At 37.4% G+C, this 27,320-nt stretch overlaps 1 protein-coding gene across 1 annotated transcript; it reads left to right on the forward strand.

Annotated features, from left to right (window-relative positions):
* On the forward strand, positions 21,201-26,242 carry LOC109849352. Its single transcript, XM_020419174.1, has 5 exons — positions 21,201-21,917; positions 21,994-22,212; positions 25,133-25,225; positions 25,502-25,606; positions 25,794-26,242. Exons 1-5 carry the CDS (start codon positions 21,411-21,413, stop codon positions 26,016-26,018), a joined length of 1,149 nt encoding a protein of 382 aa, XP_020274763.1. The 5' UTR covers positions 21,201-21,410; the 3' UTR covers positions 26,019-26,242.

The raw sequence follows: 27,320 nt of genomic DNA on the forward strand, positions 1-27,320 counted from the left end.
AGATAGAATATAAAATTCTTCCTCTCCATCATCGGGTTCATCTCTACCAACAAACAAGAGACCAGGAGATAGAATATAAAATTCTTCCTCTCCATCATCGGGTTCATCTCTACCAACAAACAAGAGACCAGAATACTCCAATAGGTATACGAGTCTAAACTATTTCCCTAATCTCAACAGGAAGTTTCTGGAGAATATCACTCAAAATATTCTTAAGAATAACCTGGCTACCTCCCAACAGGTATATGACTAAACTGTTTCCCTAATCTCAACAGGAAGTTTCTGGAGAATATCACTCAGAATATTCTTAAGAATAACCTGAATACTCCAATAGGTACACGAGTCTAAACTGTTTCCCTAATCTCAACAGGAAGTTTCTGGAGAATATCACTCAGAATATTCTTAAGAATAACCTGAATACTCCAATAGGTACACGAGTCTAAACTGTTTCCCTAATCTCAACAGGAAGTTTCTGGAGAATATCACTCAGAATATTCTTAAGAATAACCTGAATACTCCAATAGGTACACGAGTCTAAACTGTTTCCCTAATCTCAACAGGAAGTTTCTGGAGAATATCACTCAGAATATTCTTAAGAATAACCTGAATACTCCAATAGGTACACGAGTCTAAACTGTTTCCCTAATCTCAACAGGAAGTTTCTGGAGAATATCACTCAGAATATTCTTAAGAATAACCTGAATACTCCAATAGGTACACGAGTCTAAACTGTTTCCCTAATCTCAACAGGAAGTTTCTGGAGAATATCACTCAGAATATTCTTAAGAATAACCTGAATACTCCAATAGGTACACGAGTCTAAACTGTTTCCCTAATCTCAACAGGAAGTTTCTGGAGAATATCACTCAGAATATTCTTAAGAATAACCTGAATACTCCAATAGGTACACGAGTCTAAACTGTTTCCCTAATCTCAACAGGAAGTTTCTGGAGAATATCACTCAGAATATTCTTAAGAATAACCTGAATACTCCAATAGGTACACGAGTCTAAACTGTTTCCCTAATCTCAACAGGAAGTTTCTGGAGAATATCACTCAGAATATTCTTAAGAATAACCTGAATACTCCAATAGGTACACGAGTCTAAACTGTTTCCCTAATCTCAACAGGAAGTTTCTGGAGAATATCACTCAGAATATTCTTAAGAATAACCTGAATACTCCAATAGGTACACGAGTCTAAACTGTTTCCCTAATCTCAACAGGAAGTTTCTGGAGAATATCACTCAGAATATTCTTAAGAATAACCTGAATACTCCAATAGGTACACGAGTCTAAACTGTTTCCCTAATCTCAACAGGAAGTTTCTGGAGAATATCACTCAGAATATTCTTAAGAATAACCTGAATACTCCAATAGGTACACGAGTCTAAACTGTTTCCCTAATCTCAACAGGAAGTTTCTGGAGAATATCACTCAGAATATTCTTAAGAATAACCTGAATACTCCAATAGGTACACGAGTCTAAACTGTTTCCCTAATCTCAACAGGAAGTTTCTGGAGAATATCACTCAGAATATTCTTAAGAATAACCTGAATACTCCAATAGGTACACGAGTCTAAACTGTTTCCCTAATCTCAACAGGAAGTTTCTGGAGAATATCACTCAGAATATTCTTAAGAATAACCTGAATACTCCAATAGGATTTCATTTATCGGTAGAGACGGGTTTGTATTTGTTTTATTTATTGTTTCTTGTATTAGACCTCAGGTTTAGTATTTAGGGATTTACAATTTGAGATACAAGGTATATACATGAGGGTTTCCTTGTTTGGATTATTTCGCTCGACGTACCTATGCTCGTGTTGTAATTTCCTAAATACCAAAACTCATTGTTGTTAGGATAAATAATTTTATATTATTATGTATTAACTGTATTTTCATATACAACAAGCCCTATCCCTTGGGGTTGGTTGTGATGTTGATCGCTAGCGCTTTGACGCTCGTTGTCCCTCCCCCTTTCAGGTAACGAGCCAGGAGCCCGGAGAGTCGCAGGATGAGGGCGACCCTTACTAGTGCCTATTTATCCTCTTATTAGATGTATTTTATTTTGTACTCCACTTGAGACATTTTTAGACTTAAGAGGTTTATGTTCTAGAGTTGTAAAGGCTGTGTGCTTTATTTCCTGCATCAGATATTATGTACTTTGAGATATGTTGAGATCTCCAGATTGTTGTTATTCATTTCAGACTTTGACTATGTATTCCAGTTTATTTGGTTGAGGAGATGTGTTAATTTGATGTTCTATCATTTCATCAAGTATTTGTTGTAAAACATTTTACTTTCTTTGTACCTACACCTATTGTTGATTCCTCTAGAGAGATAGTAATTGTGATGGTGAAACATGTTATTGCACGGTGTGGTGCATGGCAGGTTTAACATTCCTGATTTCACCTCGGACTGCAGCCTTGTGTGAACCCAGGGGCGTCACAAAAGATTAACCACAAGCCATGTAGTGTAAGCCACGGTCTCAGACAAAACACCCTACTTACGGGTATTCAAAATGGAAGCAAAACTATAATTTATAATACTTACAAGTGTGCATCTTATGTGCATTAGCGATACTCTTGTAATATTCTTACTCAATCGCTCTGCGACAATAGGTTTTATCTCCCTATTCCGGAAAAATAAAATGAGGATACTTTTGTAATGTTTTTACTCAATCGCCCTGTGAAAATGGGTTTTATTTCCCTATTCTGGATACATAATATGATGATACTTTTATAATATTCTTACTCAATCGCCCTACGGAAATAGGTTTTATCTCCCTATTCTGGAAACATAAAATTACTATACTCTTCATATTTATCAACTTAAATTAGGACAAAGGTATGTTTACACAACATATTCTAAACATATATGCACATGTCTCGGTGTGTGTGTCTATATCTGGTATTTGCTGACATCTCGAGTGTTAAACAACCCATAAACATTGTATTATAGCAGTACAAGGTCGAGAGACTCGCTCGAAAACCAAAACAATCGAACAAAACATGCACAGACCGATATATAGTTTGGCGGTCGACCACAATTATGCGGAGGTCGACCGCGACAGGTTCCAGGGCCTACCCAGGCCTCTGCCCCGCACGCAGTCGACCGCCACTAAGGCGCAGTCGACCGTTGGCTAAAATTCTAGATTCTAAACCTGGTTGTGTGTGTTATGTTCACGTCATGTTTAGGTGATTCAAACATGATTAAAACAATATGAATCTTGCATGGAAACATGTCCACAACAGATAAAAACTTCTGGGAGAAACACAATATATAGTACATGATTATGTGCATAAAAATTCATATTTAAAACCCTAAAACATGCATAAGAACTTGAAACAAAGAACAATTCATCTTTCTTCAGATTAAACAACTTTTAAATCATTTTCGGATCTTAAATATCTTCTGTAAATTCGTTCTCAAACCTTTTCACATGGAAAGACCTAGTCTTTATACATATAATACAAAAGAATTGACTTTTATTCATAAACTAGACAATTTGGCTCTATAAAACATGTTAAAAACTCTTTAAAAACATTTTAAAAACTAAGAGGGGATTAGCAAAGATGAACTCGCCTGAGATTTGTACAAAAATATTTAAGATGCCAAACCAAAGAAGATCTCCACTCCAAAAGCCAAAAACCACACAAAATCCCGCTCAAAAGCCTCCAATCTTCTCCAAGAATCAAGTTAGGATTTATGGGAGTTTGGTGGCTGTTAGGGCTCTTAGAAAAACTGAGAAAATTCATGAAAGATTGATATATAAACCAAGGAAAACGAATATGGGCTTTAGATATCCAAAACCAACTCAAAACAGGAGAAAAGCTTCTGCAGGTGTCGCGATCGACCGTCAAGGTCGATCGTTTGCGGTCGACCACGACGATCGACCGGACTGGAATTTTTCAGTTCCTCATATATATGGACGTTGTGTATGTTTTGACTCTTTTCTTCCTCATGAATGAACTTGTTTATACTCAAAACACATGGTATACTACTCACATATCATTTAATTGTATTTATCAAAATAAAAATCCATATATCATAATTAATCTCATATTAATTTTATATATATATATATCATAAATTTTTAGGGTATTGTAATGAGGATTTCTTAAGTTTTTAAACTTGAGGAGAATTATCTATAATAAGCTCAAATCTGAGGGGTTTCTCAAATTAAAATAGTTGACGTTGTTTTTTTAGACAGTCCCTATATTTGAGGGGAGTTAAGTGAGGGAAGTTCAAGGGATTATCTCAAAGTTTCATAGTTTGGGGGGGGGGTATCTACAATATGCTTATAGGCTTAAGCTTGAGGGGGTTTCCTCATATTAAAATAGTTGAGGGGTTTTTTTCTCAAATTAGTCCATTATTTTATAGATGTAATATTAGAAAATCACATTGTGTAGTGATTATAAGAAACCCCCTTTAACTTTTAGATTTTATCAAAAAACCTCCTCCACTTTGAAATTTTATCATAAAATTCCCTAAAATTATGGCTTATAGAGTAGTTTCCAAATAAATCTCAAAGTTAAATTGGTTTTCTGATAACCCCTAAAATTTAATGGATTTTATGATATTTTTAAAGTTATGCAGGATTATCAGATTATCATCTAAGTTAATGGACTTTTTTGTTGATATTTGGTGGTTAAAATATTATACTTTATTCAAATAGTTATCTACAAAAAACATGAGATATATTGTTTGATTAATAATTTACCATATCAAATAGAAAAGATGCAGCATTTTACTCTAAGCAACCAACTAAGCAGAAAAGAGTTTTTTTTTTAAAAACTGTATGATTGAAAAGGTAGTTTGAAAATTAAAAACTTGAATATTTAGGCTTTTAAATTGTTCAATATGTATGTTAAGTAAAAGGAATTATATATATATTTTCATTTAAATATTATATATTATAATATTATACTTTATAGATATGAGTGAAAAGAGGTATAAATTAGTTTTAGCCATATTTAAGTTCTTCTGATGTTTTGCTTACGAGATGTTCAATATATATTATTTTAAAATATTTAGGATCTTTACCAATTGCAAGCCTTTGAGATGTTCAATAGGTATGTTAATTAAAAAGTATTATGTAATTAAGACTACTCAAATATGTGTTATTTAAGTTTTTTTGATATTTTATTATGGGATATTCAATATATATTATTTCAAAAGATTTAGGGTCTTAACCATTTGTAACTATTTTGAAAGACTTGAATTAGAATAACTACATCTTATCATAATAACATTAGGTACTAGGTATTAAGAAAAAGAGATGAGTCATGATAGAAGGTGTAATTGCGGCAGTTGAGCTAAAAAGTTCTGAATTGCAAGATTAATCAAATCAGATGGAGAAGGATCCTTAAATAAATAGAAATCTCATACTCATTTAAAAATAAACATAATTTAAAGACATAAGCAAATTTCTAATTACATGAAATAGTCAAAGTTAGTTATAAAGCAATTTTATGTCTCAAAAAACAACAAGTTACGCTACTAAGAAAAACATACATACTAGCATGAAATTTATTAATTAGTCATTTTATAGCTTTCTTTGATAATCCAGAACATCAATGTATAGAATATGTTATGGTGTTTTCAATTGCCAAAATGTAACCCCTTGCTTGTAACGGACAGGTGTACTTCTGCATGCTATGCCCCAATCAAATTGACGGCCAAAGACCAGCAATGATCTCGACTTAGTCGACTCGCCGAGTCGACATCCTCTAATGTCGACTCGAAAGGTGGTACTTATCGGTTCTCTTTTCAAAGACGACTCACCACGTGCCTACTCGACCATTATTTAACGCCTCACAAGGTCGACTCAAAAGGCGTACTTCTTGGCCAAGTTAAAGGACTTCAACCTCAAGCCTTTCCCACTGACAACGTGTCAGCATCGTATTTAATGCATGACATGCATCATCATGCATCTAGCCTCGATAGTCTTCATGACTCATCGGATCATGTCGGCACAGGCATGCCCCTAATCACTTCTCATTTAATGCTGAGGTGATCTCTCCTCCACTCGCCGAGTGACACATGTAGAGTAGGTGCTGATGCAGTCGCCAACTCATACTTCTTTATCGCCATCCTATGTTCGGCCATAGTGACCATTCTACCCTTATACCATCAGTATAAATAGAGGTAATCTACCTAGAGGGGGTCTTTTTTAGAGATTCTTTTCTAGATCTTTGTTCTGATCTTTTAAGCAATATCTGTAAATTATACTACACGACACACAAGAATTCACACAGTTTTTCATTTCCCCACTCCGTAATAAACTTAATTTCTTGAATTAACCTTTCATTGATGTATTGTTTCGTCATGATTCAAATCACGATGTTATTTTCTTGTTTCTGAATGGGTCCTTTCAATTCTTTTAGGTTCATGTTCTACTCCGGGGAAAGATCTATCTGAATTATATTTGCACATATAGGACAAATGGTCCCGGTACCACTTCTTTTTGCTACGATTTTTTTTCGATTTATGCCTTCCCTAACCTATTCGATGTATTCATCATACTAGTTGGCATGGCAGTTTGAGATCGCCCCTATAATCTTATAATTAAGTATTAAGAATCGTTTATGCTATAAGTGGAAATTGTACATATATCACTATTACTAATTTGGTATTTTTTGAACGGAGCCTGGATATTTTATTATTCTAAGTCAACCACAATTAATGTGAGCAAACATATTAATGACGAGGAACACATTTTTGCTATGCTACTAATACTTGTACTTGCTCTGTTATTCTGCCAAAGCCTAGCTAAGGAAGAGTTACGGGAAGTAAAACATAAATAGGCTGATTTCGGCCGGGGTTACTATATGTAATGACAAACCCCTTCACAATAAATAAAAAGAAAAGTAAGGCCATTCCATTTCGACAAATGACCATACCCAAGTTCAATAGCTTTGTGTCCGCTATCTCGATCATGATTTTCTTACCCCCAGAGGGAAAGGTCCTTCCCTTTTGGGCCGGTTGTGGCCGAGGAGGGATTCGAACCCCTGACACCGTAGTTCATAGCTACGTGCTCTAATCCTCTGAGCTATAAGCCTACCCCGTCTCCAGTGGATATGTTCCCAGGAGTACCCTAAAAAAGGAATCTCTCCTCAGCCATTTCGTTTCGGGATGTGTAAGCGCATTTCTCTTTATAAGAATAGTTAGTCATCAACTGACTTGATCGTCGGAGGTACCACGAGGGAACCAATCCCCGCCCTCTCACGAATTGCTACTTGTGCATGCTGAAGCTACTTAACTCAGAAGCAGATATTCTGAGAAGTGAGCGACCCCTCATCAACCTCATCCATCACACATATTGACTGTTTGGTTACTTAACAACAAAATATAATTCTCATAATTAAGTTCCATAGTTATTGGTATATGTTCTTTCCTTAAGAGTCTATTAGCCTCATTGGATATCACATTAAAGTGGTAATTAATTATTAAAATTATAAAGGGTATAAAATACCATGAATTCATGCCAATTATGAGATGAAAACATAGAATTGTAATGAGAATGAAATTATTAGCATAAAATTATTTTTCGCATAAATGGATCTTGACCTTTATGTACTATTTATTATAAATTGTACATAATATAAATTGACCGAGTAATTTTGATTTTGGTTACAGTAATTTTAATACTTTTGATCAACTATATGGGTATATAGATAATAAATTATTTTACTTTTTCATGTTAAATTAAAAGAAATATTTCACAATTGTGTTATGTAAGAAAATAGAACAAAAAAAGATAATGATATTTAACTACTTGAAATGCACGTGCATCCAATCTAGTAACTAAAATATACTGGGGAGGAAAAACCTCTGAAGTATTCATTTTTCATTTATAGACGATCTCCCTTTCCCACTCAATTGAAGAGTATCTCTCTCAAAGATATTTTAGTTTTTAACAGTTAAACTAGAGGGTCCACTGGCAAAAGCTTAAAGATCTGGAAAGGTTTTGTGAAATGCCCAAAAATATAATTTTTTTGGGGTCTAGGTTTGGGTTGGGTTGGGACTAGACAAATCAGAGCTTTGCTACAGGGACCCAAAGTATGGGACCAACAGGGGAGACAGGTGAGGTATCCCCCTCTTATTGCATAATGAGATGATAATTATTAATGATAGCCAGCTTATTATGCAATAGGAGGGGGACACCTCACATGTCCCCCCTATGTTGGTCTCATATTTTGGGTCCTTGGGGAAATTTTCTCCTAAAATATGTGGAAAAATATGTGGACCACACAATAGAAACATGTAATTACACAACTGCCCCTCCTACACTACTTTGTAGGTATCAGAACAGCCTATATTGTGCGGGGCAACCAAGCGGGACATTTTGATATTAAATGTATTATGTTTTTTTTTGGGGGGGGGGGGGGGTGTTTGGTGTGAAAGTCAATATCTCCATTGAGGTATTCATTACAACTTCAATAGTTACAATGAAAATAAAAAGATAGTCTTTTTATAAGACTCTTACACAATGAAAACAAAAAATTACAACTCTTGTCAAAATAAACACAATGGACGTTTATCACCCACTGTTTGCGTGGGATCTTTGCTTGTGCTAGGGTTTTTCCGTGGACCACCAAGCGATCAGCTCAAAGTGCATATTTTGTTGACTCATGAAGGAGTCAAGAAACCGAAGCAATTATCTCAGCAACAACGAGATAACCACTCTTCTTGAGATCACAACAATGGTGCGATCTCAAGGGAAGAACTCGGCTGCAGATCTATCGAACTCTCCTTCTTTATGCCGAAGAATTCACTGAGACCTCCTCCTCCTCTCTGAAATTCGTGGCTCTTTAGTTTCCAATTCAGCAGGGCTTCGCCAAGGCTCGAGAATTCCAGATCTGTGCAAATAAATGCCCTGGGGCCGTATTTATAGGCTTCGGGAGCTTAGTTTTTAGATAAGAATGGTTGATTCCCTCTTATCTTCAATTATAACCACTTTACCACATTCTAGGATAACTTCAGATCAGTTGGAGCAAAATCCAGATGGTTAACGGGCGAAACAGCTTCAAAACATCATTTTTAGGCCGGGAGACACCCGCTATGTGTTGACTATCATCATAACCCGTTGACCGGAGTTGACTTGAGGCTAACTCTCATCAGAACGCGTTGACCGGCATTGACTGAAGTCTACACGGTTTAGGCTCTTAAGGCATTGGAACGTGGCGGTCCCAAATATCAGGCTGTAGGACTAACTATTAAAATTGTTTCATCTGTAGGTATGGATCTTATCCTGAAGTTTGTTGGATGCTTAAGTCACGAGACCAACTAATGAAGCTGGTGCGTCAATGACTCTTACATTTATAGGATTTTTGGCAAACTCTCAGCCATCAACGGGTTTGATGAGCCTTTACCGACTACCGTTTGAGTCGGGCTAGTATGCAGATTATTTAAGTCCATTCTGCATGTAACGTTTTGCTAAAAGGGTTAACTCTTTTAGTGCTCCGAGATTGAATACACAGACTTCGTCTTTCTTACAGGAATAGACTACCCGACAACACGTGTTAGGCGCTAACTTATCCCTTCCTATGATTCGGAATAAAATTCCCCATGCGTATAAGGCACGTATTTTGAAGTTGAAAGATTGTGTCTTCTCTTGGGGCAAAGACGAACCCGATACTGGAGAGGAAGAATTTTATATTCTATCTCCTCTTGAAAAAGAAACTCAAAGTGGGATTTTCACTCTGAGAATTGAAAAGTTTTAGATAACCCTAACTGTTTAAAGGTTTGATTATCAAATCTGAAGGGGGATTTCTCGTTTATCGAGATGAAATTCTGACCTTGGCCCTAACTATTTAAAGGTTTGACCAGAGGGGAGATTGAGACGATCCTAACTGTTTAAAGGTTTGATCACCCGATGGGAGTGGAGGTCTTTTGTTTATCGAAAGGGCACTCTGGTTTTGGTCCTAACTATTTAAAGGTTTGACCGAATGAGATTTGGAACGACTCTAACTATTTAAATGTTTGATCATTCAATTTAAAAGTGGACCTCTCGTTCATGGAGGGAATCGAGAAGGGATTTTGGTTTTGGTACTAACTGTTTAAAGGTTTGACCAGATATGAGTTTGAGACGATCCTAACTATTTAAAGGTTTGATCGTTCAATTTGATAATGGACCTCTCGTTCAAGGAAGGAATCGAGAGGGAATTTTGGCTTGTGGTCCTAACTGTTTAAAGGTTTGACCAAGTGGGAGTGGGATGGTACAAATAATAGTGGGAGTGCTAATTTGTACAAATCACTGTGTTAATACAGTGGGAGTTTCTGGTATCAAGTTGTAAAGACTTCAACACGAGGGGGGTTTAAGATTTCGAGTATTATGTCCGAACTCTAACAATGGAAGCGTTGAGTGCACAGACACAGCGGAAATTTGAGTGAATCAAACTAGAAAAAACTTTAGTGGACCCTACTATCAATTGATTTGATCAGTGAGGGATCAAACACTCCATAATTAGACCGTGGAGGTTTCGTGAGGAAAGATTAACCAGATGAAGTCATTGAACTCATCTGAACGAAAGAGTGCTTGAGAAATTATAGTGGGAGGGTTTTAATCATCCTGGAAATGATTAAATAGCCACAGTAGGAGGTTCTTGGTTATTTTTGGTTTTGGGTTATCCTTAAGAATACCATGTGTAGTATTCTCTAGGAAGTTCCCATCAAGGGTAAGGAACAGTTTAGCCTCGTGTACTAGTTAGAGGTTTGGGAAACAGTTTATTCTCATATACCTTGTTAGAGTAGATGGAGAAGCAGTTTATATTCGTATACTCTTCAGAGTGCACACCTCTCTTATTTGGCTTGTTTTACCATTATGATGCCGGAGTCAATTAAGGCTTGGATTTTATTATTGAGACCAAAACAAACCTTTGTGGGATGAAGAACCCTCCTGTGTGTAAAACCCCAAAAATTTGAATATTTTGTAATAAATAATAATAAATATATTACATTATGACAAATGATATTTATTAATGTTTAAGTATGCTAGGAATTGATTTGAGATCAATTCAATATATATATATATATATGTGAATATAGAAGTGATATCATGCACACGTACACGGACCTGAATCTGGGAAAAACAACTAGTTAAAAGTATATACATTTTACACACCGAAGCAGTTCAAATATGAAAATACTTAAAAGACTAAAGTGATAGGTCTCTTCAAGATCTTTCCAACAAATCTTATATCACCTTATTCTGAGGTCATATGTAAACGTTATGGTCAAAATACTGAATGTTATTTTTCTAGTCAGACTAGGTTTCCTCGTTCGAGTCAAACTGGTTTGTTTCGGGTTTGCCTCTATAAATACTTATGTTTGTCATGAAAAATTTTCACTTTTATCATATCTATGAATCCTAGCAGTTATCCTCTCCCTTTAAAAACCCTAAATCTTTTTCTTATGAATTTTGAGAGCTTTGTGAAGCACAATACCGATACGAGGGCGAGATCTTCGACGTGTGACAAGGGAGAATAGGTTGTTTGTGCTTGTGGATAGGTTGTTGTTTATTTCAGAGGCTTAGAATAATGTTTGAGGTAAGATTATCTTTATCCAAACCCATCCTCATAGTTAAATAACTAGTATATATGATTAATATGATGTTGAATATGTGTTTTTATGCTTTAATCTTAACCTGAGGTATTAAAAGTCAAATTTTTTATACTAAATCTTAAACTAATACTAAATTAGTAATTTTTTCTTACTGTTTATGATAGTATCATGATCATGATCATTAGGGTTATTCTTAGTTTTGTTTATATATGAGAAAATTAAGAGATGTACTAAATATATATTTTCTGCAGAAAACTGTAGTACTTGTATAATATTTAACTAAGATTTTGAGATAGCAAATAAACTCTAAATTTAACCATACTAGTTCTAAATGAAAGCTTTTGTATCTAGTTTCTAAAAAAGAAAACCATTCTTAGAAAGAGTTTGTATAGAAAAAGATATGTTCTTTTTACTAACAACATATCTTGTAGAAAAACTGCTGCACATGTATAATGTTTAACTGGAGATTTGGGATAACAAATAAACTCCAAACTGAACCAAAATTATTCCATTTGAAAGATATATGAATTTAGTTTTCAAAACAGAAAATTATTTATAAAAATAGTTTTTCTATAGAAAGATATGCTCATTTTACTAACAGAAGTCTCTTCTGTTTCCTACTCGTTTTGTAAAAATAGTTTTGAGATGCGTTTGCGGAGTTTTGAGCCACTTAATGTTACATGTATAGTCATGAATATATTGTGTTACACATTTGAGAATCCTAAGTGGATTATGATGAGTTTTTATTTGATCATATTTGAATTAGATATCGTTCATACACATGTTGGATGTCGTTGATGAGCAGAGCTCAGTACTATATGGGATAGTGCATCGACATACCAGATATACACAGTTTATATATGAGGTGGATATCGTTGATGAGCTTAGTTCAGTACTACATGAGGTAGTACATCAATATTCCACATGTATAGGCCATTGAGTCGGATTTTAGGAGGCTTGATCTAGCTATCTATCCCGCACTAGGGTGTGATGAGGCTCGTGAGCCGTATTTCTAGGATACCTATTTGGTAGTCCGTTCCACACTCATGTTACACACTATGATCATGATGAGACTAATAAGTCGTGTTCACAGTTCAGGATACCTACAGGGTAGTCCGTTGCACTGAGACAATTACTTGATAGCCTAAGTGTGACAGATGTTGGTTATGAATATGACCTATCACTGAACTATATGACCGAGATACGTTACTTTTGAAAGTATACAAAATTATGTGTTGGTATTTTATTCTATCTCCCCAGTGATAGTGGAAGATATTATAAATATGATGTGTTGATGTCTTAATTCTTTTACTTCTTTCTTTACTTCTTAGTTGGGATCAATGATTAGAGATTCACAACTTGAAACATATGGTATATATATGAGGGTTTCCTTATTTGGATTATTTCGCTTGACGTACTAGTCTCGTGTTGTGGATTTTTAATTGTTGGTTCTATTAGATTATCTTTTCTTAGTTCGGTATTAATGTTTAGATATCTACAATTTGAGACTTATGATATATACATGATAATCACATTTTATTACAATTTTATACTCTCATTATCTATTTTATATGAATAAATATACCACTAATAATTGCTTTTATCTTTAATTGCAGGTTAATGAAGAATAAATCCCAAAAATCCCATCTCTTTTCTCAAGTGAAATATTTGAGTTTCAAAAGCCCAAAAGAATGCAACACAAGCTCCTCTTTATTCTAAAGTGAGCTTGAAGGCCCAAGCCCATCAAAAAGAAAATAATTACACTCATTTTTCTCTCAAGAGACCGGACTGGCTTTTGATGTTCAAAATCAAATGAAAACCAAACTGATGGGCCGAAAATCAAATGGAATTGGGCCGATCTTCAAACTTGATTGCTGGATTTGAATTGGGAAACCAGACTTTGCTTGGATTTGGAGAACAAATGAAGCCAATAGAACCGAACTGGATGCTTGAATGGGCCTTAGCTTGTGAATTAAATTCTCATTTCGAAAATCAAATGCAATGGGCCGGTCTTGGACTGCTGGACTTGATTTTTCATTTTTTGTGAAAATCAAATGAAGTTGCAATTGGGCTGGACTTTGGACCGGCTGTAATATTTGGACTTTCATTTTCTTTTGAAAATCATATGGATGTTGGGCTAGAGAAGAACAAAAAAAAAAAAGCAAATTCAAAGGTAGAGATTGTTGCTTGGGGCTCAAGACAAATCCAATGGCTCATATTCATTGAAAATTACTATAAATAGGGGTAGAGAGTGAGGGGTTAAGGGTGTGAAAATTTTTGTAACTCCTTTTGGAGAGGAGGGCTACTCTTAATTGAGAAGGCCTTCCAAATTTGTAACTTTTTGTTACAATTAATAATAATACTTTTTTCACCACTTTAAATTTTTCTCTTCTTCTCTTTGTTGGATGATAAAGATGAAGACGAAGATGAAGACTAATTTGAAGGTTTGTTTTTCTTATTCCTCTTTTATTGCTTATTAGTTTAGATTTATTTCTATGCTTGTAGTTAGATTATATTTTTTTTGTTAAATAGCCAAGAGGCTAGAACCCTCTTGCCTTAGATTTATTTTATGCTTATAGAGTAGATTTATTTTCGTGCATTTAATTCTTGTAATTTTATTTTGTAGTTTAGATTTTATAATTTATTTTGTAGTTAGATTTTAATTTCTTATACTATTCACCTTGAGGCTAGAACCCTCTTGGGTTTAGTTTTTCTTTTTGTTTATTTTTATTTTGTTTGATTCGCCTTTAGGCTAGAACCCTCTAGGGAATCATCCTTTTTCTAAGAAGTGGGTTCAATTTTAGATTATCCATATCTATAATTGAATCCACCATCTTTAATTTCTTGTATTTTCTTTTATTTTAGAATTTTGTTCTTCATTCTTGATTTTTGATTTTATTCATTTTTCCTTCTCACCTTATTGATCATACTCATTCTTTTTCAAATTCACTCTCACTTACACTTTGCACCTATTTACACACCATTTTCACTATCTCAATCTCTTCACAATCACATTCACTCATCACTCCTATTTGTCACGCACACAAAATAAGAACCAATTTTATATTTTCTCCTACAAAACACCTTCCTCGTGGGATCGATATCTTTATACTATAACTTGATACGGTTGTGCACTTGCAACCTTTTTGGTACATGTTTATGCCGCATCAATACATGAGGGTTTTCTTGTTTGGATTATTTCGCTTGACGTACTACATTTCGTGTTATAGGTTTCTAAATGTTAATCCCACTTAGATACGGAGAAAATGAATCTAGGTAGACTATGCTTAATAGATAGAGCCTTCACTCCATCTAGTAGCCCTTGCCCTGGGGGCGGATGGAGGTAATTTTGCTGTAGCGCTCTGACGCTCTTGTTGTTATTCTTTTTTTTTAAATTACTTTTCAGGTAGTTCGGAGTTTCGAAGAGCCGTAGGATGATGGAGTTCTGGCATAGTTGTCGTCGTGTATTTTTACTTATAGAGACTCCACTGTAGTTTTGAGTTTTATCCAGACATTTGGGTTTCATTTTCATATTGTAAAGGTAATGTACCTTAGTACGATTTTTAGTTGATTCATGTTGAGACATTTTCATTATTCAGATATCAGATGTATTATAGTTTGATTCATGTTGAGACATTTTCATTATTCAGATATCAGATGTATTATAGTTGAGACATGATTCTTTTTTTATTTATGAGATATCTCTTCTATATCATGTCTATTATATTTATTCTCTTTATTTTATCTGTTTTGTACCTGCACTTCTATTTGATTCTACTAGAGGATATTGTTGTGATTGGTGAAACGTGTTTATGCACAGTATGGGTGCATGGAAGGTTTGACATCTCTGGTTTCACCTTGGACTGCAGCCTTGTGTGAACCCACGGGCGTCACACTGTGGTATGTATAGTAGTTTGGATCTGTAATCCTCTTAGCTCCCTCCTGATCTTTAATAGGTGGTAGCTCGATTTTGTCTTTGGTGAGGAGGTACTTGAAGATAGTTAGAACTTTCTCATCCTAGAAGGAGTACTCTATTTGGAGTCTCGGATCCGGAGTCCTTTGTTGTTTCTGAGGTTGTCGTTTTGACATTTGATTTGCATCGACAGCAGCTTCAGGTGTGTTAACCGTCGACTGGCCTCTCTCGAGCTTCTTTCTTCTGAGAAAGCGCTCGACATGTTCTCCATGCATTTTAATTCTTTCCAGGTGGTTGATGGGGGCAACCCCCATGACTTCGAGGACATTGAGGGAGAGATTGTGATGGCAGGTCTGGAGTATGAACTCCTTTGTGATCGGATCTCGGTAATTCATTACCTTATTCCGGAAGCGTTTGACGAAGGTATCAACTGACTCTCCATCCTTTTGATTTTCATCTAGAATAGTTCCAATCGATACTTCGGTGTCATCATCAAAAAAGTTATTGAGGAACGAACTTTTCATATCGTCCCAGTAGTTGATGCTCTTTGGCTTAAGACGTCGATACCAATCGAAGGCTGCCCCGTGAAGGGTGCCCACGAATGATCGAATCATCATGGGTTCATTCTTGGAGATCACTCCCAGGTGGGACCTAAAATAAATTAGATGTTGAGTGGGTGAACATTTCCCGTCAAATGGCATGAAGTTAATCGGGTTGTACTTCACCGGGTACGGGATTGAATCACACTCTTGGATATGGATATGGAATGCCAATTTTTTTCCCCTTCTGAATGGACATCAAGGCATTGATTTTTCCCTCGAGGTCCTTCATCTTCTCATCCTCGTTCGTATCCTTCCTTGGTCGATTTTGAGAAGGAACATCATGGCCACCCCCGGTATTATCATCATCGGGGGGACCACCCCCAGCGTTTTGGTCGACAGGAGGGTTATCTGCATTGAGGTGTTCGTCTATGTCTGAATTGCTACTTGCCCGGTAGGCATTGTTGTGATGACTAGATTCACCGATTTGACCTAACAAAGTTTGGATCCATCGGTCATGCTCTTCCTTCATCCGCAGCATAGTCATTTCCATTTTGAACTTGAAGTTCTTCTTCTACTTAGCCAAAGCATCTTTAAGAATCTTGGTCATTTGCTTGGTGTTAATCATAAATGCCTCGCAGGATTATCCTGGGCTAGATACCGTATTATCAGAAACGACTGTAGAGTTGGCATCTAATGCTTCATCATCCGTGGATAATTCTCTATTCATCCTTTGATAGTCCCTAAATCTAGTAGTCCCTGTGCGTAGCCGAGTTAAACGATACGATATGAGGGGGTTTGAACTAGAAGGTCGGGTTGACTTTCCCTTATCAGCCATGTTAATCGTGACTGCGAATTGTTTAGGCCCGACATCTTCTAGCTGGAGTCAATACATTAGTTGGGCTATTCCCGAATTGACTCTTCTTCCTGGAGAAAAGTCAGGACTAGAACAACTTGAAATAATCAGAGACTTTTCCTTATTGACCATGTTGATGGTAACTTCTGGGAGTTCGTCATCTCAAACAACCGATCCTCTTTTGTGGAAATTCCTTGATCTGGGCTTTGACGCTTCAGTGTAGATCCTCTCGTATACCGAGACCCTCTGTGGAGTGGTCTTGGGGCAGCTACACGCTGATAATACTACCCTAATAAACCAATCACAAGGACAATGGGAGTCCATTTCTGGGGTATCTCTCTTTCGAGACTTACCCCTAGCCTGATAGTACAACTCATCGGCGTTGTGGTCGGAGCGACCTATTGGCTATTTATCAGGTATAACGTTATCTTGTGCCAGACACATTTTCTTCTGAATAAGAAACACCTTGTTGGCGTTTGTAAGAGTCACATGTTTGGAATCACACATTTGTGAGGGTGAAACCCTAACGGGCTCCTGGCCTTCTGTACGCACCCCCAAGCAGGCGGTTACAGGAATTGGCTTGTTGGGAGGGTGTCTATGACCCCTAGCCTGAAGAGTAGATCGTGATTTGTTCACCGGTCCTAAGCATTCTTTAACAAGAGTTTTGCCTCGATCTTCGTGTAGAGGACCCAGACGATCCTTCAATGGAATTCTGATTTTGGAGAGACCCACGCTGCCTTAGGGCTTCGTCGGAGGTAGGGGAGCAGGAGGAGCGGGATCTGAAGTTAACGAAAGCTGAATAGTAACTTCGTCTGCTTTTGCCTTAGGCATTGATTTGACTTTTGACATCCAAACCTATTTATACTTGGGTGATTTCTTAACCGCCTCTTCTTTCTGCATTTTTCGTGCTTTTCGCACAAGGATCCGGACATGCGCAAGAGCGCGGTGCTTCTGAATGTGCTCCTCCATAGTGGAACAGTTCTATTTGACACGAATCCATTCGTTAGTAGGTGATTTGGAGAAGAATCCCGAAGCTTGCTGTGGCGATGGTTTAGCCACTTGGTGTCTCCTGGATTTCAGATTTGCTTGGTAGCGGAGCCCATGCACTTGCTCCAAAGCCTTAGCAAATTGGCGGGGCGAGACGTTGGCGGCGCCTCTGACGAGCCCTCTTTGATAAAGTTGGCACGCCTTTAGCAGTAAACTCCTTAATTGAGGCGGTGTCCGGATCTATGGCTGGCTTCATCGAACGCTGGCAGATCGTTGCGAGGTGTAACTGCAGCAGCGGTAGCAGAAAGATCGCCTTCTTAGGTCTTCAAATCTGAAGACCAGTAGATTTTCCGGGAGTGTAGGTGTAAATTTTGATCTCCCGAAAACAGGGAACTTCTTTTGTATTAATAAGAAGGCTTATTACAAACTAATAAATCGAAATTACAACAGAAGCAGAGGGAAGGCCCTCCTTGTTTAGTGTGGGGACTTTCGGTAGATACAGGATGCTTCGCTCGATGCTCGTGCCGAGTCTGCTTCCCTTGGACGGTTTGACCGAAGTTGCTGGAGAGCTTCAGTACACAGTAGAAACTCGGATTGATGGAGTTCGGGTTCTCAAGTTCGGCGGCAATCAGGGCCCAAAACTAGAGGGGGATGCTACAGTGCAACAGTTATGCAAAGATCTTGTCATCGACCCGCGTGGGAGTCGAGAGCTAGTGGTTCAATTAGCTGATTCAGCGATGAGCGAATCGCTGGACGGTTGAGAAACAGCTGAACTTCTTCTTCGTAGCTGGAAAAAGTTCTGAACTGGTGAACCGATGAACCCCTCCCCTGTGGCTGGAAGAAGTTCTTAAATGGTGGAGAGACGGCGTGGTCACTCCTTGAATTATGGGATGTGACCATGTACTGTTGAGAGATGTCTTGCCGCTCATCGTACTACGAATGGTCATTCGATGGGTTGTGCTTCACGTCGTGTCACGTAGGAATAGGAAGGCCCCCTCCTCGTATGTGAGACAGCGGCTGCCCACTACTCGAGTGGATTTGGCCAGCCTACTGTGCACCGGCGGATCCAGCTCTTAACTTGGACCGTTAAGCTGAGTCGCATTTATGAGCGCGCAGGTTGATTTGGCGTCTGTCTGATCACTCGTACTGTGGGCGGCCACTGGACGGGCCTAGAGTACTGTGCTCTCTCTCTTCTCAGGTCATGAGAGGTGGGAAAGCAGGTGCCCAGCACTCGAGTGGGTTTGGACAGCTTGCCGAATGCCGGCGGATCCAGCTCTCAACTCGGACGGATGAGGTGAGCTGCATTTATGAGTGTTCAGGTTGACTCGACACCTGCCCGATCACTCGTACTGTGAACGGCCACTCGACGGGCCTGGAGTACCGTGCCTTCTCCCTTTAGGTCGAGAGAGGTAGGAAAGCCCGCCTTGGCACGTGGGGTAGCAGATACCTAGCTATTCTGGCGGCCTTGAGGTTCACTAGCGAATTCGACTTCAGACTTTGTCAGGCGAGTTGTATTAAAAGGTGAATTCCCGTGGCTTAGGCGAATCGTATGGGCAACTTATCCTTGTAGGCGAATTTCTTGCAAGCCCACAGAGGTATTTTTTACTGTCTACAGGGAGGAGGAGACCTTCCTGCACTTGCGAGGAGAGGCAGATCTGGAGGAGGAGGAGGAGACGTACTCCTCGAACTTCTATTGGTTGAACTCGTATTCGAGCTCTTCAGCTACGGGGATCTTGATCGTCGGCTGCGGCATGACAGCCTTGGCATTAAGGCTGTTGCCTCCCACTGTGGTCTCCAGCTTGTTTGGTGTTTAAGTCGACATCTTCATTGAGGTATTCATTACAACTTTAATTGTTATAATGAAAACAAAAAGATAGTCTTTTTATAAGACTCTTACACAATGAAAACAAAAAATTACAACTCTCGTCAAACAAACACAACATACGTTTATCACCCGCTGTTTGCATGAGATCTTTGCCTGTGCCGGGGTTTATCCGTGGACCACCAAGCGATCAGCTCAAAGTGCATATTTCATTGACTCCTGAAGGATTCAAGAAACCGAAGCAATTATCTCGGCAACAGTGAGATAACCACTCTTCTCGAGATCACAACAACGGTGCGATCTTAAGGGAAGAACTCGGCTGTAGATCTGTCGAACTCTCCTTCTTTATGCCGAAGAATTCGCTGAGATCTCCTCTTCCTCTCTGAAATTCGTGGCTCTTCAGTCTCCAATTCAGTAAGGCATCATCAAGGATCGAGAATTCCAGATCTGTGCAAATGAAGGCCCTGGAGCTGTATTTATATGCTTTGGGAGCTCTGTTTTCGGATAAGAACGGCTGATTCCCTTTTATCTTCAGTTATAATCACTTTACCACGTTCTAGGATAGCTTTAGATCAGTTGGAACAAAATCCAGACGGTTAACGGGCAAAACAGCTTCGGAATAGCATTTTTAGGTTGGGAGACACCCAAAGTGTCTCCGCTAAGGCCCGAGCACTGTTCAGGCGCGCCTCGGTCATTTTTGTTGTATTTTCCTCGTTCGATCTCAGAATTACTTGATTCAAAGTGTGTAGGAAAGCCGACGAAGAGCTCTACAATCTCCCATGGGTGAATCATACATGGGGTGAACGAGACACGAGGGATGTTTCGTCTTTTGTGAGCGAAACGTAACTCCCGATCGGATTGTATCTTCGTTATTCTGCTGTTCCGTTGTTTCATACGGTTTGTCGACTCACTTTATACGCTTGTCGACGTTAGATAATCCTCTTTGACTCGGATAATAACGTTCATCGTCTCCTCTTTATCTCGAGCTACGTGCGGGAACCTATAGGCATTTTTAGACGCCTACAGGGGGTTGGTTGCAAAAGGAGGTTTAGGGATCATGTGCAAAGCCAACAGAATTTAGTTTTGTAAATTAACCTTTAAACCCCTGTAAATAAATCTACTTCTATACACTGTTCATGCTACAGTATTTTACTGTAGCATAAACATTAAACCAAATTTGTTCATCCATACTTGAAATTACTATTTATGCTACAATATTTTACAATAAAGCAAATCAAATATATTAAAACTTAGATTCTTCTAAAGGAGCATGTATGATTTCTAATTTTAAATATATAATAATTAAATTAAATGTATTAAAATTTTAAAAGAGAAAAGTCTAAAAAACAATGATTAAAAAAATAGAGGACGGTGACTTGCACGGGTGCACACAAGTAAGATAAGATAGTAGGATGAGATAGAGAGAGCGCTTGGAAATTTGAACTCAGATTTGATTTGAAACCAATCGGCTCTCCCTCCCTTACCGCTTAAAAAAGGAAAAAGCAGTGACTCACTCATTCATTCCCTCTTCCCCCTTTCTTTGAACTTTTGCTCTGTAGTCAACAACGATAAAGAGCGAGGGGTATAGGCCCATTCAAATTCAAAAAATCAAAAGCAAATCCCCCCAAAAAAAAAAAAAAAAAAAAAGAAACCCCCCCAAAAAAAAAAAAAAAACAAAGCCCTAAAATTACAAAATCCCTAAAATTACTGTCTTTCTGAAATCATGACCTCGATCAGAGCTTCATCTCGCTACTCCTCCCATTCTCAACCCTCTCCGGATCTGGAAAACCCTAGCTCCAATAGGATGGACTCCGCCACCAAATCCAGAGCTCTAGTCCGAGCCAGATCAGGCGATGTGGTCCCCACCAAGAGCAAGAACCCCAGTGCTAATACCAACTTCGTTGGTACCATGGTGAAGAAATTAATGGAGAAGAAGTCCAATAACCTCAGGCCCAATGGACCTCTGCCCATTGCTGCTGCTGTTAAAGGCAACGGCAAGGGGAAGTCAAACGCTGCTTCAAATCTCACCACTTTACTCAATCGTAAGCTCTTTCACAAGACATCATCAGCACCAGGAGGAGGAGGAGGAGGAGCGTTGACCGAGGTCAAAGCCAACACAAGGACCCTCTCCATGGTCCTCCGCAGTGAGAGGGAGCTGCTCTTCCAGAACAAAGACTGCCAGGATCAAATCCAAGAGCTCCGCCTTCTGCTCGATGAAAAGAGCCGAGAAGTAAGCAATCAAATGGGTTGGGTTTATACTTGATATTGTTGTTGTTGATACATCTGTTTACTGTTGTCTTTTATAGGTAGAGAAACTGAAAGACTTGTGCTTGAAACAAAGGGAAGAGATAAAGGCATTGAAAGATGCCATTTTATTTCCTGATGTTATGAATTCTCAGCTTCATGAGCTGTTCGAGAAACAAGGGTCGGAGCTGAAACAGGCCAGGAACATCATCCCATGTCTACAGAAGCAAGTTTCTTCTCTAACCGGTCAGCTTCAGTGCCTTGCTGAGGATCTTGCTGAGGTACTTCCTCATAATTATTTTGCTGGCCTATTTTGCAATTAGCTTTTCTTTATGAATACTATTTGATTGATGATATCATTTTTCTCATAATATATCCAGTTTACCGTGTAGATTATTGCTTCAACAGGGATTATATTCCTTTGTCACCAAGTTTATCTATGTAACTCGGTTACATGAATCATGTTTCTAAGTTGCTATGTCAAATATCTTTGGCTGATCTTTGATGATTGTAGATGTGAGTTGTTAACAAGCTTTGGGCTAATTGATGATGTAACATGTCTAGATTGTTTGGGAAACACCAAGTTGCTACCAATATAAAGAGCATTCCAAGTATCATAACAACGCTTTAGTGATTCCTTCATATAACTGGTTCTAGCCTGCTATGCTACTGCTTTTAGTAACTTCCCATAGCGACTAAAGTTAATGCATACACTAAAAGCACTTGTTAAATTGCTAATACACTTTTTTTTTAATGCTATATTTTTTCGCTAGTTATTTGGTTATTTATTTGCTTGTTCTTTTTATGCTTTTTTAGCTGATTCCAATTTATTCATGATCTTGTTCAAATTCCCATATATCTGCAATCTCTCCAACATTATTGCTCGAAAGCCTATTGCTCGAAAGCCTCAAGTCCTCAGACCTTGCTATGCTTCTTCATCACCTCCGCCTCCTTCCTATGTTATCTTGCAAATTATTTATTTTCAACTTGAGAAGTTTCTATCTTGCAACATTTACTAAATAGAACAATTGATTTACCTATTCTGAACCATTGACCATAATGAAGGAGATTACCAGAGCTGTATTAACATTCTGAGTATACTACAAAGCCTAACCATAGTAATGCCAAGCATGGTGCAGTATGGCTTCATATATTGACTTCTTAGATGGTGTTCTGCTTCTTGTCACCCTAACAAATAAGGCGCGCACGCGTGTGTGTATAAAGACATATATATGTGTATACACACAGACGCGCACACACACATATACACGTGTATATATACATATATATATATATATATCTAACTTAATCTCCATTAACTTAGTACAAAGCTATATAAGGCGATACTCAGATAGAGAAAAACTAGAAAATAACAATTTCCGAGAACAAATGCTTAGATATAGAGATTCATCTGTACCAAAGAGAATAACGGGCAATGCATGGAGCAGAAACAAATAAATTCATTTTCTTTAAATCTCTTCTCCAATTAAAATTTAACAATCAAAATACCGAACTGAATTCATTCATCTTCTTAACCTCTCATATATTCAAAAGACTACTAAACCCCTAATTCGATATAAATTTTTAGATTTGAATGAGGCCCATATAAATTGGAGCTTCGGTGGTGGGAGATGTCGATGGGAGAAAATAATAAAAAATTAGTTTATGGTTGGGAGTTGGAAGGATCAATTAGCTTTCTATTACGTCAAAAGATGGAAGAACATAATGAGGAATTTTTCTTAAAAAAAAAATCATGTGTTTGATTAGGAAAATATTCACATTTTTATTGAGAAATAAAATGTCAACAATCAACTTAGAAATGAAATGTCAAAAACAGTGAGTGGAACAATATTCTAACTTCTAAGACACAAGACAATAACATATCTGTGAAAAAAAATAAATTTGGCTCCTATTCAAGAAAATGAGGATTAGTGAAATGGTTTCAACCTAAATTGCACGGAAATGTGTACGGTACCTGTACATGTTTGGGTATGCGTCACGGAAAATTTGTAGAATGTAGGGTACGGGGACATGACTATATATATATATATATATATATATATATATATATATACATGAGATCATTATTGTTTTTCAATTCATCTGATATTAGAATTTAAATTCCTATCACATTTTTAGTTTGTTTTACTAGGTTGATTATTATAAATTAGAAACTGCTCATTTTTGAACTAGATATGCAAACAACTTCTTAAAAACATAGTTTTGAACTTGGGTATTGGTTGAAACAAACCTGAACCATGTCAAACAAGTTTCAAGTAATGATGTGAAGTGTAGGGTATATGTCTAAGAAGTGTATAAAAAGTGTTTTAAATTAAAACATATATCATGTAATTGAGTACATGTCTGAATAAATGTATGCATATATCCAAGGAGTGCTCATAAAGTTTAGGTATGGGTACGTGTCAGATACACGTTGGGGTACAGGTGCAGCTTCATGATAGAGGTACCAGGGTGATGTAGGTTTCAACATTCCAAAAAGAACAAATAAATTGGGAGTGAGGATATGAGATGGGATTTTAGTGAATTGAGTAAATAAGCACTAGAGGTAGACCTAAAAGAAGCATGAATCAAGACAATTGTAAAAGGATGTAGCTGTTGTTAATTCAATCAAGGAGGTTGTCCTCAACAAGTTAGAACAGAAGAAAAAGGGATCATGTTTCTAACTCCAAAGTTGGGGATAAAAGTTTGATTGTTGCATTTGATGACTGATGAGAAAAAGTTTGATTTTCCAGTACAATTTGTTTTGAGGTTCCGGTTGAAGGTGGGGGGAAGAACATGTGTCAGAAGAAAATAAAATGTGTATAAATTATAAGCCCCTTCCTCCCATTGCATTACTTGTTTTCTATCATTCACTTTATACGAAGCCAAAAGTTACCTCTTAAATTTTTAATGCATGTCTTAATGAGTTAATATGCCTTGTACATGTCAATTAGAATCTTGCTTAGATTTGTTTGATTCTTTCTGTCCCTTTGGTAAGTAAATTAGAAAGTATATCCATTTCTTTGTTTTCTTTCATTCACTTTATACAGAGCAAAAAGTTGTCTTTTAATGCATATCTTAATAAGTTAATGCCTTGTAAATGTAAACTACTTTCTTTCAAGTTGTAGCCCTAACAGTCGAACATATTTTCATTTATTGTATATTATGTGGATAGCTGACAGTGCTACAAAAAATGGGCAGGTGAAAGCTGATAAATATGTTGAAAGGAAATGCTTTGACCGTCATAGTTCTCCACAAACACCAATATCCAATCTGGAAGCTCAGAATTCTCTGGTATGAATTGCTTACTAGAAGACTCAACTCATGCTGTTTTTATACTTTGAAATTGAACTAGCCTGTAGTATCTTCAACAGAGTTCTCAAAATGCATTTTTTTAGAACAAGGATGAGGGGTTCAAAAGGACCACCCAGCCATGCCTACCTTGCCCAAATAATTGTATACAAAATAGCAGCTATCCCCCCAACTCAATATGCAGTTGATTAAATTCATTATGTGTAATTGTTTACCCATTGTTCTGCAGTTTGAATGCTTCATGCGTTGCTTTTACAGGAATGTAGTTCTGAGTGCCCTGTGACTTATGGTAGCCCCGATGAAATGGTTATGAAGGACCTGAACCCTTGTTTGACCCCATGGTTTTCAAAGACAAAGTCTAAGGTAACAAACATTATTCTAACTTATAATAGTTTGTTTGCCCAAATGAAGCTAATGTGGTTTTTCAAAAAAAAAAAAAATCTGTACTTATTTATACTTTATTTATTCGTGATGCTCGTGTTTTCCACTTCAATAGTCATTTGGTAGCTATTAGATATGTGCCAGCTTCTAAATTGTGACAACTTTCCAGGAATATGATCAGATATCGGGTTATGATTTTCCAAGCAAGAATAGGTCATTTAAGAACAGTGCAGAATTTAGCCCGAATTTTTCCAGTTGTCGTGATGGAATTTTGTCAAAGAGTTCAGAACACTGTCAGCAACCTAGGCATTGCTTTAGCACTGCTCGAAAAATATACAAGTCAGATGAAAGTAAGTGTTCCACTGGAAAGCTGAAACTCCAAAATATGTTTTGAAAGTCGTCCTTGCTGTTGTAGCCTTTAGTTCCTGGAGGGGTGGCACTGGCAGTTTGTTTTTACTCATCTTGTTGAGTTTCTATTCGCATGTAACAATTGAATTTTACATCTGTAAAAGGAACATCATATTGCCAAGATATTGGGGAGCAATGTATGTGTAATGGAGCAGGTGAGCTTCAGACTAAATCTTTTAGTCATCTGATCGGGTTAATTGCACTTTAATCCCTAAAGTTCAATTCTTAACTTTGGTATCTGAATTTAAATTTTTTCTAAATAATATTCCAACATTTCACTTTTCATAACATTAACAGTGTCTGTTACATACCATGAAATCTTTGCTCAAAAAAAAAAATGCTGTTTCTACCCCATTTCTTATTGTGACTATTTAAGCATGAGTTTTATTTGAGTACCCCCCACAAAACATTACCATGTATTTGATGATGCAACAGTTTTAGCGCAACGCTTATAACCGTTGCGCTAGGTATCTGATATAGTAGATCAAGCATTGGACGAGACAAGAAGAAAACCACCCATGTCAACTCGGACATCATATTAGGAAAGAGTTTTTTTTTGGTTATTTCATTTTAGATTAGGAAAGAGTTCTTTTTTGTTATTTCCTTTTAGATTAGGAAATAGTTTCTTTTTAGTTATTTCCTTTTAGATTCAGATTTTCTTTTTTATTAGAGTTTGGATAGGTTTAGTTGGCTATAAATAATAGCTTCTTTTGTAAATCAAATAATTAACTTTCAATTATTCAATCAAGAGAATTGTTCTCCATTGTTTTTCTTCTCAAGTTTGAGAAACCTAGGGTTTGTGGATTCAAGCTTGTTTTCTACCTGCTATTATCAGGGCTTGTCGGCATCGAAACGATATCCGATCGGTCTCCCCATTTCTATGTCTGCGTCAAGTGGTATCAGAGCTTCAGCTTCAACATCCTCGACAATGGCAGATGACGACGAGAAGGAACTTTCTCTACAGGATCTTCTACGAGGATGGATTCTATGGACTGAAGATCTGACACATTGGAGGCGTCTCTTCAGAACCTTCAACAAGTCGTTAAAGGACTTACAATAATTTTGCCGATGGTCTTCACCTAAGCAAACCCAAAGCTAGGCTAGCGCGACATCCACCCCCGTACAATCCCAAACCCCCTCCAGTTCATCCCCCTTCATATCAACCACGTCCAAACCAAACCCCTCCATATCAGCCCCCTCCGCAACAGCCTCCTCCATATCAAACACTTTTGTATCAACCTCCTCCATATCAACCCCCTCCACATCATAGACGACATCCCAACCAACC

The sequence above is a fragment of the Asparagus officinalis genome, chromosome 7, assembly GCF_001876935.1.
Source record: "Asparagus officinalis chromosome 7, Aspof.V1, whole genome shotgun sequence".
NCBI lineage: Eukaryota > Viridiplantae > Streptophyta > Magnoliopsida > Asparagales > Asparagaceae > Asparagus > Asparagus officinalis.

Coding starts and splice junctions, on each gene's coding strand:
- LOC109849352 (XM_020419174.1), top strand. CDS start 21,411: ATGACCTCGATCAGAGCTTCATCTCGCTACTCCTCCCATTCTCAACCC. Junction 25,226..25,501: donor TGGAAGCTCAGAATTCTCTG/GTATGAATTGCT, acceptor TTGCTTTTACAG/GAATGTAGTTCTGAGTGCCC. Junction 25,607..25,793: donor TTTCAAAGACAAAGTCTAAG/GTAACAAACATT, acceptor ACAACTTTCCAG/GAATATGATCAGATATCGGG.